The 12,891-nt window shown below is 46.0% G+C and overlaps 1 protein-coding gene across 1 annotated transcript in view; it reads right to left on the minus strand.

Moving 5' to 3' along the window:
* Positions 1-2,381: 2,381 nt before the first annotated feature.
* The window catches only part of LOC116985769 (sodium/myo-inositol cotransporter 2-like), a 59,485-nt gene continuing 48,975 nt past the window's right edge, over positions 2,382-12,891 (minus strand). Inside the window, exons 14-15 of the mRNA XM_033040749.1 lie at positions 9,469-9,616; positions 2,382-2,621 (exon numbers count right to left, since the gene is read on the minus strand). Coding sequence (XP_032896640.1) covers positions 2,425-2,621; positions 9,469-9,616 — 345 coding nt within the window. The 3' untranslated portion in view covers positions 2,382-2,424. The remainder of the gene's footprint in view (positions 2,622-9,468; positions 9,617-12,891) is intronic.

The raw sequence follows: 12,891 nt of genomic DNA on the forward strand, positions 1-12,891 counted from the left end.
CAAATTTTTCAACATCTTGAAAAATTAGTGGCGACTAGAATGAAGCCGCCATGGAGAGTAGCGAGAATTCTCGTGCTGGAGATGGTTGCCAAGAGGTCCCAGTGGGTTGCCAGGAGGTCGAAGGTTCTCGTAGGTTGTAGATGGCACTGACTGGTGAATTTCATTGGCTCATTGGGAAAAAAAACGTAAGCAGTAGTTTTCAGAACCAAGGATAACCGACCGGTAATGTTAATGTCCGCCGAGCTTCACAGCCGTGTATCTCTAGCTTCTTAAAAGTTGTCTCCACTCCTTCTCCTTCTTTCTCCCCCCCCCCTTTTAAAGGACTTACCGTACACTGTGCTTTAGCCGTCTTAATTACAGCACTAACCTTCCTATTCATCGTGGTATCACCTTGGAGGAGGAGGCGCTGTCCTGAACGGCTGCCTGTCCTGCAGCTGTCCGTTTTTTTTCCCTTCTTTTTTATTATTTTTAGTATGTTGAGTGTGTAGTCAGGGGGCCTAATCTTTTTATGTGTGGGGGGTGGTGGGGGGGGAAGGGGGAAACTGCTTTTCAAGTCCCTATCTGGTCGGAGGGGTTGCTTTCCTCCGAGCAGCGACTTCGACCTGTCCTTGCGGCCTACCAGCGGGTCCTGGAGCGACGTTTCCCTGAGGGGACCTGGCCAGAACATCGGCTTTGGCGGCGGCGCAGAACATCGGCTTTGGCGGCGGCGCAGCGCTGGAGCGCTATTGCGGAGCGGGCGATGCCTTTCCTGGGTCGCCGCGCCGGGACTCCAGTATGCTGGGACCGCCGATAAGAACATTGTGGAGCCGCGGTTCTGTGGAGCGGCCAGCTGCGACGCTGAACGTTACATCCCGGAGCCTGGGATCTCTTGCTGAGATCGCCAGTGTGTGGAGCTCCGTCCGGCGCGGTCTGTTGGCTTGGAAGCCGCGGTCTCCGGTGGGAAGGCGGCCGTTCCTAGCACCCCAAGCCGCTGGGGGTTCTCCCGACGCCGAAGCACCATCACCCGGCGAGAACATCAGGCGCCGTGGCGGCGACTGTGGAGGCCTCAATAGGCCCGACTTTGGGTGGACAAGAGGATGGGGACTGGACTTTGTGCCTTCCCCCACAGTGGGAATCACTGTGGGGGGATGTTTTTGTGTTGAACTTCTTTTTGAATCTATGTTGTATTTTTATTAGTGTGCTGCAAGGACATCAGAATTTACCGTGAATAAGGGGATTAATAAAGTTTAATCTAATCTAACCTTGGCTTTGCACCGTGTGAATTTCACTCAGACAGTGCTCCCCCCGCTTGCGTGTGTGTGTGTGTGTGTGTGCGTGTGTGTGTGTGTGTGTGTGTGTGTTTGTTCCTCTCTAACAGTCGCCGTTCCAGTTGCCGGCCTAAGTGGGACAGGCCCATTAGGATTTTAAATGACAGAGGCATCTTCAGAGTTAAATATTCCAAACTAAGGGACGCATTGGAGATTTCTACATTGATTTCTCATGGATGCAGGGTGATGTTTCTGCTCCAGTTTTCTGGGTTCTGAGATGGGCGCCCAGGCTGATGTTGTAACTGGAGACTATTCTAGAGATGGGTGGGAGAGTGGGTTGTTTATGAGGTGGTGCACTGCTTATGCAGGGATTCTGTGTGCTCCCCAGTCACAGCTTCAAGGTTGCATTATTCATGATAGGAAGTTTGTGGAGGCTTTAGAGAGGGTGCAGAAGAGGTTTGCCAGAATGTTGCCTGGTTTAGGGAGTATTAGCTACAAGGAAAGGTTAGACAAACTTGGATTGTTTTTTCCAGAATGCCGGAGGTTGAGGGGAGACCTGATAGGCATATATAAAACTAGGAAATGCAAATATAGGAGAGGCAGTCAGAAGTTTTATCCCTGGGTGAAAATGTCATAGGCTAGAGGGCATAGCTTTAAGGCGAGAGGGACAAAGTTTAAACTAGATGTGTGGGCCGTTTTTAACACAGAGGGTGGTCGGTGCCTGGAACCAGAGGTTGGGTAGAGGCAGATATGATAATGGCATTTAAGAGGCTTTTAGATAGGCACATAGATATGCAGGGAATGGAAGGGTATGGATCAAGTGTAGGTAATTTAATTGGTTTATCTTGGCATTATGTTCGGCACAAGCATTGTGGGCCAAAGGGCCTGTTCCTGTGCTGTACTTTTCTATGTTCTACAGTAAATATTCTAAATTCATGAAGGCTCTTTGTTAAATCTTTATTTAACTTTGGCTGACAAGAGAAAAAAATTACACCCATTTGGAAGAAACTATTAAACTTTACTAAACACTGTATTATAATTCATCCTTCATTCATAACCTCAAGATAAGATAATATTTTTGGTATTACCTTTCTCCCTATAATACCCAACATGAGATCAGTTGTATTGAGAGTTTCAAGGATATATTACTTTGTAAACATACATTTATTTTATTGTCTCAAGCAAAATAAACATAAAGGAAGATTGTCGAACACATACAAATTACCAAATTAATATTTACAACGTAGCGCATGCGGCGACTCTCGTACAGTGTGAGAGTATTTTTTTCTTCATCCATAATAAAAGCAGCGTCCACACGTTTCGTGTTCATCCCACAGAACCACATGGGAAAGCGTATTAGCTTTGACGTCACACCTAATAGAGAGAAAAATATTATTGCATTTCTTGTGAAATTCTATCATTAGTGTGCTATTCTGCCTATCAACATTCATTCCCTTCTCCACACCCCTCAGTTGGGTCGCTGAGAATATGCCAAGGCATTGGTGACAGGAACGTTTGTGTCGCCTTCCCCAGCTCTTGGCTGGAACAGATTTGCGTATCCAAGTGAACCACCACCACCTTCCCCTCACATTGTCATTAGATTACAGTGCCTACAGATCTTGAATTCCACTTGCTCAGCACAACATAGCCACTTCAGCCATGTTCATGTAATCCTATCAGCCCCAATCACCCCCTCCTTATTTCCTTGTACCTCTGCAGTTTACTCTCATCCACACACACCCACCCACTTCCCTTTGATTCTTTCTGACACTTACCTAAAGAGGAATTAACAACTGGTAATTTACAGTGGCTAACTAACCTATCTGCACATCTTTAGGATGTGGGAGAAAACCAGCATGTAAATTCTATATAGACAGCCACTCAGAGCCTCTCAGGCTTGCCCCACCATTCAAAATTATAGTATCCAATCTGCCCCAGGCCTTATTTTCTCTTTAATTTAATTTATTTTAGAAATACAACGCGGAAACAGGCCCTTCGTCCCATCGGGTCCGCGCCAACCAGCGATCCCTGCACACTAACACTGTCCTACATACACTGGGATAATTTACAATTTTACCAAGCCAATTAACATACAAACCTGAGATAGACACAAAATGCTGGAGTAACTCAGCGGGAACAGGCAGCATCTCTGGAGAGCATGGGAGATCTCTGGAAAGGAATGAGAGAAGGAATAAACCCATTCCTTCTCTCCATAGATGCTGCCTGTCCCGCTGAGTTACTCTAGCATTTTGTGTCTATCCTCGGTTTAAACCAGCATCTGCAGTTCCTTCATACAGCATACAAACCTGTAAGTGTTTGGAGTGTGGGAGGAAACCGGAGCACCGGGAGAAAACCTTTGCAGGTCACATGGAGAATGTACAAACTCCGTACAGACAGCATAATAGTCAGGATTGAACCTGGGTCTCTCATGCTGTAAGGCAGCAGTTCTACCGCAGCACCACCATTCCATCCATTCTACCATTTTATTCATTCTTCATCTCAATTCCCCAGTCTTTCAAAAATGTAACTACACCTTCCTTAAAAGTAATGGATGATGTATATAACAGTGATGTAATCCTGAGGCTTTATAAGGCACTGGTCAGAGAGACTGCATTGGGAGTACTGTGAGCAGTTTTGGGCCTCATTTGGGCTTCATTTATCTGGGCTCCAAACCCTAGGGCAGAAAATTCCAAAGATTCACACCCTCTACAACAAGAAATTCCTGTGCACTTCATTCTGAAATGACCACACTCCCCATTATCCTGTAACTGACTCCTCATTCCAGATTAATCCATTGATAGAAACTGGTCAACCCCACCCCTCCGAATCTTCTACGTTTCAATAAGATCAACCCTTATTCTTCCAAAGAATATAAAACTAAGTTCTTAAACTTTCATAAGATAATTTGACTTTACTTTAGACTTCAGACATACAGCATGGAAACAGGCCCTTTGGACCACCGCTTTGGAGCACATGCCGACCAGCGATCACCCTATACACTAACATTAACTGTGGACAGTTTTACAATTTTACCAAAGTCAATCAACCTACAAACCTGTACATCTTTGGAGTGCGGGAGAAAACCGGAGCACCCAGAGAAAACCTATGCGGTCACAGGGAGAATGCGCAAACTCTATGCGGACAGCTCCCATAGTCAGGAAAGAACCCAGGTCTCTGGCGCTGTAAGGCAGCAGCTCTACGGCTGCACCACTGTGCTGGACTGAATGATGGAGTTGTTGCCAATGTTGGGAGAAGTCTCAGGCTACAGGGTGATACTTGCAGAATCTCTTGGAATTCTCTGTTCATGACCCCTTTTCGAATCATAAAGTCATATAGCATCGAAACAGGCTCTTCAGCCCAAATTGTCCATGCCAACCAAAAGGCCACATCTAAGATAGACCTATTTGTCTGCATTTGTCAATACTTCCCTCCAAAACTTCTCACACATGTATCTTTCCAATTGCTTTTTAAATGTTATTGTACCTGCCTCAACTTGGTCGGAGGAGGCGCTGTCCTAAACGGCTGCCTGTCCTGCAGCTGTCCGTTTTTTTCCCCTTCTTTTTTATTATTTTTAGTACGTTGAGTGTGTAGTCAGGGGGCCTAATCTTTTTATGTGTGGGGGGTGGTGGGGGGGAAGGGGGAAACTGCTTTTCGAGTCCCTACCTGGTCGGAGGGGTTGCCTTCCTCCGAGCAGCGACTTCGACCTGTCCTTGCGGCCTACCAGCGGGTCCTGGAGCGACGTTTCCCTGAGGGGACCTGGCCAGAACATCGGCTTTGGCGGCGGCGCAGAACATCGGCTTTGGCGGCGGCGCAGCGCTGGAGCGCTATTGCGGAGCGGGCGATGCCTTTCCTGGGTCGCCGCGCTGGAACTCCAGTATGCTGGGACCGCCGATAAGAACATTGTGGAGCCGCGGTTCTGTGGAGCGGCCAGCTGCGACGCTGAACGTTACATCCCGGAGCCTGGGATCTCTTGCTGAGATCGCCAGTGTGCGGAGCTCCGTCCGGCGCGGTCTGTTGGCTTGGAAGCCGCGGTCTCCGGTGGGAAGGCGGCCGTTCCTGGCACCCCAAGCCGCTGGGGGTTCTCCCGACGCCGGAGCACCATCACCCGGCGAGAACATCGGGCGCCGTGGCGGCGACTGTGGAGGCCTCAATAGGCCCGACTTTGGGTGGACAAGAGGATGGGGACTGGACTTTATGCCTTCCCCCACAGTGGGAATCACTGTGGGGGGATGTTTTTGTGTTGAACTTCTTTTTGAATGCTATGTTGTATTTTTATTAGTGTGCTGCAAGGACATCAGAATTTCCCCTGAATAAGGGGATTAATAAAGTTTAATCTAATCTAATCTAAGTTTAATCTAACTACATCCTTCGGCAGCACGTTCCATATACAACATTCCCAAGGCCCTTATTAAAGGTTCAAAGGTACAAAGGTTCTTTATTAGTCACATACACTAAATGGTGTAGTGAAATACTTATTGCCAATGCAGCACATAAAAAAAGAATACAGACATGACCATAATAAAGAAATTTAAACATAAAAAATATCCCCCCACCAATGGTTTCCATTATGAGGGAAGGCACAAAGTCCAGTTTCCATCCCCATGTCCACCCATAGTCAGACATATTTTGGCCTCCGCTGTCGCCTTTACGGAGGCCCGATGTTCCAGGCCGTTCTCGCCGGATGATGGTGCTCCGGCGTCAAGAGAAACCTCACAGCGGCTTGGGAAACCTGGAACGGCCGCCTCCTTACTCGAGACCGCGGCTTCTGAAGCTGACAGGTCGCGCTGGATGGAGCTCCACTACTGGCGATCTCGGCGAGAGATCCCAGGCTCCCGATGTAAAGTTCAGCGCCGCCGCCCGCGGCTGGCCGTTCCACAGACCGTAGCTCCGCGATGTTTTTCTCGGCAGTCTCAGCTCACCGGAGTTCCAGCGAGGCGACCCGACCCGAGGTGACCCGGGCCCCCTCCGCGATAACGCTCCAGTGCTGTGCCGCCGCCGAAGCTGAGGATCTATCCGGTCCCGACAGGAGACGCCGCTCCAGGCCCGCTGGTAGGCCGCGAGGACGGGTCGGAGGTGCTGCCCGGAGAAAAGCAGCCTCCCCGACCAGGTGGGGACCCTGAAAAGCAGTTTCCCCCTACCCCTCCCCCCCCACCCCCACATTAAAAAAGACTAGAGCTCCAGAACAAAACACTTTAACTAACAAAAATTTAAAAAAGAGGTGAAAAAACGGACAGCTGCAGGCTGGGCAGCCATACCCGTACAGGACGGCGCCCCCTACTCTGAAGGTCCTGCTGACCTTCCCCTTACATTTGACCTCCCAAAGTACAATACCTCACAGTTTAATGCTCGGATTAAACTCCATCTCCCATTTCTCTGCCCATTTCTGTAACTAACCCATATCACGCTGTATACTCTTGCCCTTCCCAACTTCCTAAGCGTAGATCAAGTTTTGCCTTCTCTCATGTAGGAGCCTCTACATATTGCCTGATGAAACTTTCCTGAACACATTTGACAAATTCCACCGCATTTAAACCCTGTCTACATTGGGAAAGTACACTCCCTAACAAAGTAACTTTCAGCTTTTTATTTCTCAGCTCCACCCATATAGCTTCACTGGACAAACCATCAGTAATGTCATCTCTGACTACTGCCATGACATTCTCCTTAATCAATAAAGCCCCCTCTTCTTTTTCCTGCTCTTCTATCTCTTTTTATAGCACCTGTACCCTGGAGGAGTGAGCTGCCAGCCCCATCCATCTCTTAAGTCAGACTTCTGTAATGTCTACAACATCTAGTCGCAAGTACCTATCCCTGAGTTCAACCATCTTACCAATCAGGCATCTCACATGAAAATAAATGCAATTCAATCCAACAGGCTTCCCTCACTGCATATCACACCCCTGCCTATCCTGTCCACCAAACGTTTTTTCATCGTCATCCATACCGCCTTCCAGTCTCTCACCTGCCTCAGTCCTGTAGTGGATACCAAACAAAACCATGCTGACTGGTCAAATTATCCCATTCTCTTCCAAATATGAGTAAATTTTATCCCAAAGAATCCTCTCCAATAATTTCCCTACCACTGATGCGAGATATCACCTATGAATCCCTGTATTCTCAATATCTCCCCATAAATAAAAGAACATTAGCTACTTTCCAGTTTTCCGCACCTGTGACTAGAGGTCACATGCAAACATCCAGAAATAAAAGCAGAAAATGCCGGAAAATACTGAGATACGTAAAGTTTGATTGAAAAGTTGGTATTCCTGGAAGATATCTCTCCATTTATTTCTGTTTGTGACAGAACTGGCCATTTCTACCTGTCATCATACTGGCTCAGTATTTCTGTAATTATTGCCTTCCATGCTGGTAATATCCTACAGCTACGGCATTCACTTGCATTGTCATAGAGTCATAGAAGGCCCTATGGCATAACTTGCCCACGCCGATCAACATGCCCATCTACACTAGAACCACCTGCCTGCATTTGGCTCATATCCCTCTAAACCTATCCTATCCATGTACCTGTCTAAATTATGCGATAGTATCTGCCTCAACTACCTGCTCCATCAACTCATTCCGTACACCCACCACCTTTATATTAAAAAGTTACCCCTTAGGTTCCTATTAACTCTTTCCCTCCACACCTTTAACCTATGTCCTCTGGTTTTCGATTCTCCTACCCTGGGTGGGCAAAAGTCTCTGTGCATTTACCTAATTTATTCCTCTCATGATTTTGTACATCTCTATAAGATTACCCCTCATCCTCCTGCGCTCCAATGAATAAAGTCCTACCTGCTCAACCTCTCCCTATAGCTCAGGACCTCAAGTCCTGGCAACATGCTCGTAAAACCTCTCTGCACCCTTTCTAACTTGACAACATCTTTCCTATAACATGGTGAGTAAAACTGAACACAATACTCTAAGTGTGGCCTTATCAACGTCTTATATAACTGCAGCATGACCTCCCAATTTCTATTCTCAATACTCAACTATTGAAGGCCAACGTGCCTAAAACCTTTTGACACCCTTTCTACCCGTGACCCCACTTTCAAGGGACTATGCACCTGCACTCCTGGATCCCCCAGCTCTACAACACTCCCCAGAGCCCCACCATTAATTGTGTAGCTCCAGTCCATGTTAGACGTTCCAAAAAGCAACACCTCACAATCTCTGTATTCCTTTAACCATTTGTCAGCCCTCCAGCCCAACCAATCAAGATCCAGCTGCTATGTATGACAACCATCTTCATTATCTACAACACCACCCACTTTTGTGTTATCTGCAAACTTGCTAATCATGCCATGTATGTTCTCATCCATATCATTGATATAGATGATAAACAGCAATGGGTCCAGTACCGAACCCCGAGGCACACCACTTATCACAGGCCTCCAGTTCAAAAAGCAACCTTCCACTATCACCCTGTTTCCTTTCATTGTTCCATGAAATAGCATAATAATCTTATATTAACAATTTATTCTCACCCTATCTTATCAACTACCGAAAACTAATTTGTTTTCTCTCTCTTTTCATATTCCGACTAAGGTTCCTGAACATGAAAAATAACCGTTTTTCTCTCTCCTCAGATGCTGCCTGACCTCCTAGGTGTTCTCAGTATTTTTGTTCCATCAGTGTTTTAATGTGAAGGTTTCCTGTTGCTATGTGGGAAGCCTTGGATATTCCAACAAGTGTCTGTGTGAAATTTATTTCGTTACTCAGAAGCCATTTTGCTTCTTATAATTCTGCAACTTGATGAAATATAGTTACCCCATTCACTCTCACAAAACCTTGCAAAATGTTCTAGCCTTGTCCAAGAGCTTTTAGGTGATATTGTTATGGGATGTGTTTACTATTGGGTTTACTTTCAGATGTACTATCAATACCAGTCAGCTCATGGATTGCCATTCTTTATTCTTCTGAAGATTAGTTATTTGTAGATATGTACGTTGTGTATGTAGATATTTGTACGATGGAGTCAATGAGTCAATTAGTTATTTGTAGATATGTACGATGGAGTCAATGAGATTATTGGTCCTGCTCGCTCGCCGCGGGCCAAGAACTCGCTCACCGTGGACTGAGGACAGAGAACCCACCCGGTACTCAAGGCTCACCCACCGAGGACCGAGAATGGAGGGCCTGCCTGGACTGAGGCTGTGTGGCCACATGACAAAATACCATAGTTATGTGAGTAAGGTGGTGAATTCAGTATGCGGATTACCTTGCACAATGTCGCCTTCTTCTTTGGTGATCTGATGTGTTGTGTGTTCATCTGGTCGTTGATGTGTGTCTTCAGTCATCGCAACATTTACTTCTGAATCTTTCTCTGGTGATTTGTCAAAGCGTGTGTACCAGGTCAACTGACTGATCTGGGAAAGAAGAAGAAACATAGAAACATAGAAATTAGGTGCAGGAGTAGGCCATTCGGCCCTTCGAGCCTGCAGCGCCATTCAATATGATCATGGCTGATCATCCAACTCAGTATCCTGTACCTGCCTTCTCTCCATACCCCCTGATCCCTTTAGCCACAAGGGCCACATCTAACTCCCTCTTAAATATAGCCAAAGAACTGGCCTCAACTACCTTCTGTGGCAGAGAATTCCAGAGATTCACCACTCTCTGTGTGAAAAAAGTTTTTCTCATCTCGGTCCTAAAAGATTTCCCCCTTATAAACTGTGACCCCTTGCTCTGGACTTCCCCAACATTGGGAACAATCTTCCTGCATCTAGCCTGTCCAACCCCTTAAGAATTTTGTAAGTTTCTATAAGATCCCCCCTCAGTCTTCTAAATTCTAGCGAGTACAAGCCGAGTCTATCCAGTCTTTCTTCATATGAAAGTCCTGACATCCCAGGAATCAGTCTGGTGAACCTTCTCTGTACTCCCTCTATGGCAAGAATGTATTTTCTTAGATTAGGAGACCAAAACTGTACACAATACTCCAGGTGTGGTCTCACCAAGACCCTGTACCACTGCAGTAGAACCTCCCTGCTCCTATACTCAAATCCTTTTGCTATGAGTGCTAACATACCATTCGCATTCTTCACTGCCTGCTGCACCTGCATGCCTACTTTCAATGACTGGTGTACCATGACACCCAGGTCTCGTTGCATCTCCCCTTATCCTAATCGGACACCATTCAGATAAAGTCTGCTTTCCTGTTTTTGCCACCAAAATGGATAACCTCACATTTATCCACATTATACTGCATCTGCCATGCATTTTCCCACTCACCCAGCCTATCCAAGTCACCTTGCAGCCTCCTAGCATCCTCCTCACAGCTAATGCTGCCCCCCAGCTTCGTGTCATCCGCAAACTTGGAGATGTTGCATTCAATTCCCTCGTCCAAATCATTAATATATATTGTAAATAGCTGGGGTCCCAGCACTGAGCCTTGTGGTACCCCACTAGTCACTGCCTGCCATTGTGAAAAGGACCCATTTACTCCTACTCTTTGCTTCCTGTCTGCCAGCCAGTTTTCTATCCACATCAATACTGAACCCCCAATACCGTGTGCTTTAAGTTTGTATACTAATCTCTTATGTGGGACCTTGTCGAAAGCCTTCTGGAAGTCCAGATATAACACATCCACTGGTTCTCCCTCATCCACTCTATTAGTTACATCCTCGAAAAATTCTATAAGATTCGTCAGACATGATTTACCTTTCATAAATCCATGCTGACTTTGCCCTATGATTTCACCACTTTCCAAATGTGCTGCTATCCCATCTTTAATAACTGACTCTAGCAGTTTCCCCACTACCGATGTTAGACTAACTGGTCTGTAAGTCCCCGTTTTCTCTCTCCCTCCCTTTTTAAAAAGTGGGGTTACATGAGCTACCCTCCAGTCCTCAGGAACTACTCCAGAATCGAAAGAATTTTGAAAAATTATCACTAATGCATCCACTATTTCTGCGGCTACTTCCTTAAGTACTCTGGGATGCAGCCTATCTGGCCCTGGGGATTTATCGGCCTTTAATCCATTCAATTTACCTAACATAACTTCCCGGCTAACCTGGATTTCACTCAGTTCCTCCATCTCATTTGACCCCCGGTCCCCTGCTATTTCCGGCAGATTATTTATGTCTTCCTTAGTGAAGGCAGAACCAAAGTAGTTATTCAATTGGTCTGCCATGTCTTTGTTCCCCATGATCAATTCACCTGCGTCTGACTGCAAGGGACCTACATTTGTTTTAACTAATTTTTTTCTCTTCACATATCTATAAAAACTTTTGCAGTCAGTTTTTATGTTCCCTGCCAGTTTTCTTTCATAATCTATTTTCCCTTTCCTAATTAAGCCCTTTGTCCTCCTCTGCTGGACTCTGAATTTCTCCCAGTCCTTTGGTAGGCTGCTTTTTCTGGCTAATTTGTATGCTTCATCTTTTGCTTTGATACTATCCCTGATTTCCCTTGTTATCCATGGATGCACTACCTTCCCTGATTTATTCTTTTGCCAACTGGGATGAACAATTGTTATAGTTCATCCATGCAGTCTTTAAATGCCTTCCATTGCATATCCACCGTCAACCCTTTAAGAATCAATTGCCAGTCTATCTTGGCCAATTCACGTCTCATACCTTTCTTTAAATTCAAGACCCTTGTTTCTGAATTAACAATGTCACTCTCCATCCTAATGAAGAACTCAACCATATTATGGTCACTCTTGCCCAAGGGGCCACGCACAACAAGACTGCTAACTAACCCTTCCTCATTACTCAATACCAATCTAGAATAGCCTGCTCTCTCGTTGGTTCCTCTACATGTTGGTTTAGAAAACTATCCCACATACATTCCAAGAAATCTTCCTCAGCACCCCTTGCCAATTTGATTCACCCAATCTATATGTAGATTGAAGTCACCCATTATAACTGTTTTACCTTTGTTGCACGCATTTCTAATTTCCTGTTTGATGCCATCCCCAACTCCACTACTACTGTTAGGTGGCCTGTACACAACTCCCACTAGCGCTTTCTGCCCCTTAGTGTTTCGCAGCTCTACCCATATCGATTCCACATCCTCCAAGCTAATGTCCTTCCTTTCTATTGCGTTAATCTCCTAACCAGCAACGCTACCCCACCTCCTTTTCCTTTCTGTCTATCCCTCTTGAATATTGAATATCCCTGGATGTTCAGCTCCCAGCCTTGGTCACCCTGGAGCCATGTCTCCGTGATCCCAACTATATCATAGTCATTAATAGCTATCTGCACATTCAACTCATCCACCTTATTACGAATGCTCCTTGCATTGAGACACAGAGCCTTCAGGCTTGTTTTTACAACACCCTTACCCCTTATACAATTATGTTGAAAAGTGGCCCTTTTTGATTTTTGCCCTGGATGTGTCTGCCTGCCACTTTTACTTTTCACCTTGCTACCTAATGCTTCTACCCTCATTTTACACCCCTCTGTCTCTCTGCTCACATATTTAAGAAACCCTTTCCCTTTAACTCCATCCTCGACTATCCCATTTGACACCCCACCCCCCTTATTCAGTTTAAAACCACCCGTGCAGCAGTGGTAAACCTGCCTGCCAGAATGCTGGTCCCCAACCTGTTAAGATGCAATCCGTCCCTTTTGTACAGTTCCCCCTTACTCCAAAACAGATCCCAGTGATCTAAGAATCTAAATCCCTGCCCCGTGCACCAGTT

The sequence above is a fragment of the Amblyraja radiata genome, chromosome 22 (genome assembly GCF_010909765.2).
Source record: "Amblyraja radiata isolate CabotCenter1 chromosome 22, sAmbRad1.1.pri, whole genome shotgun sequence".
Taxonomy (NCBI): Eukaryota; Metazoa; Chordata; class Chondrichthyes; order Rajiformes; family Rajidae; genus Amblyraja; species Amblyraja radiata.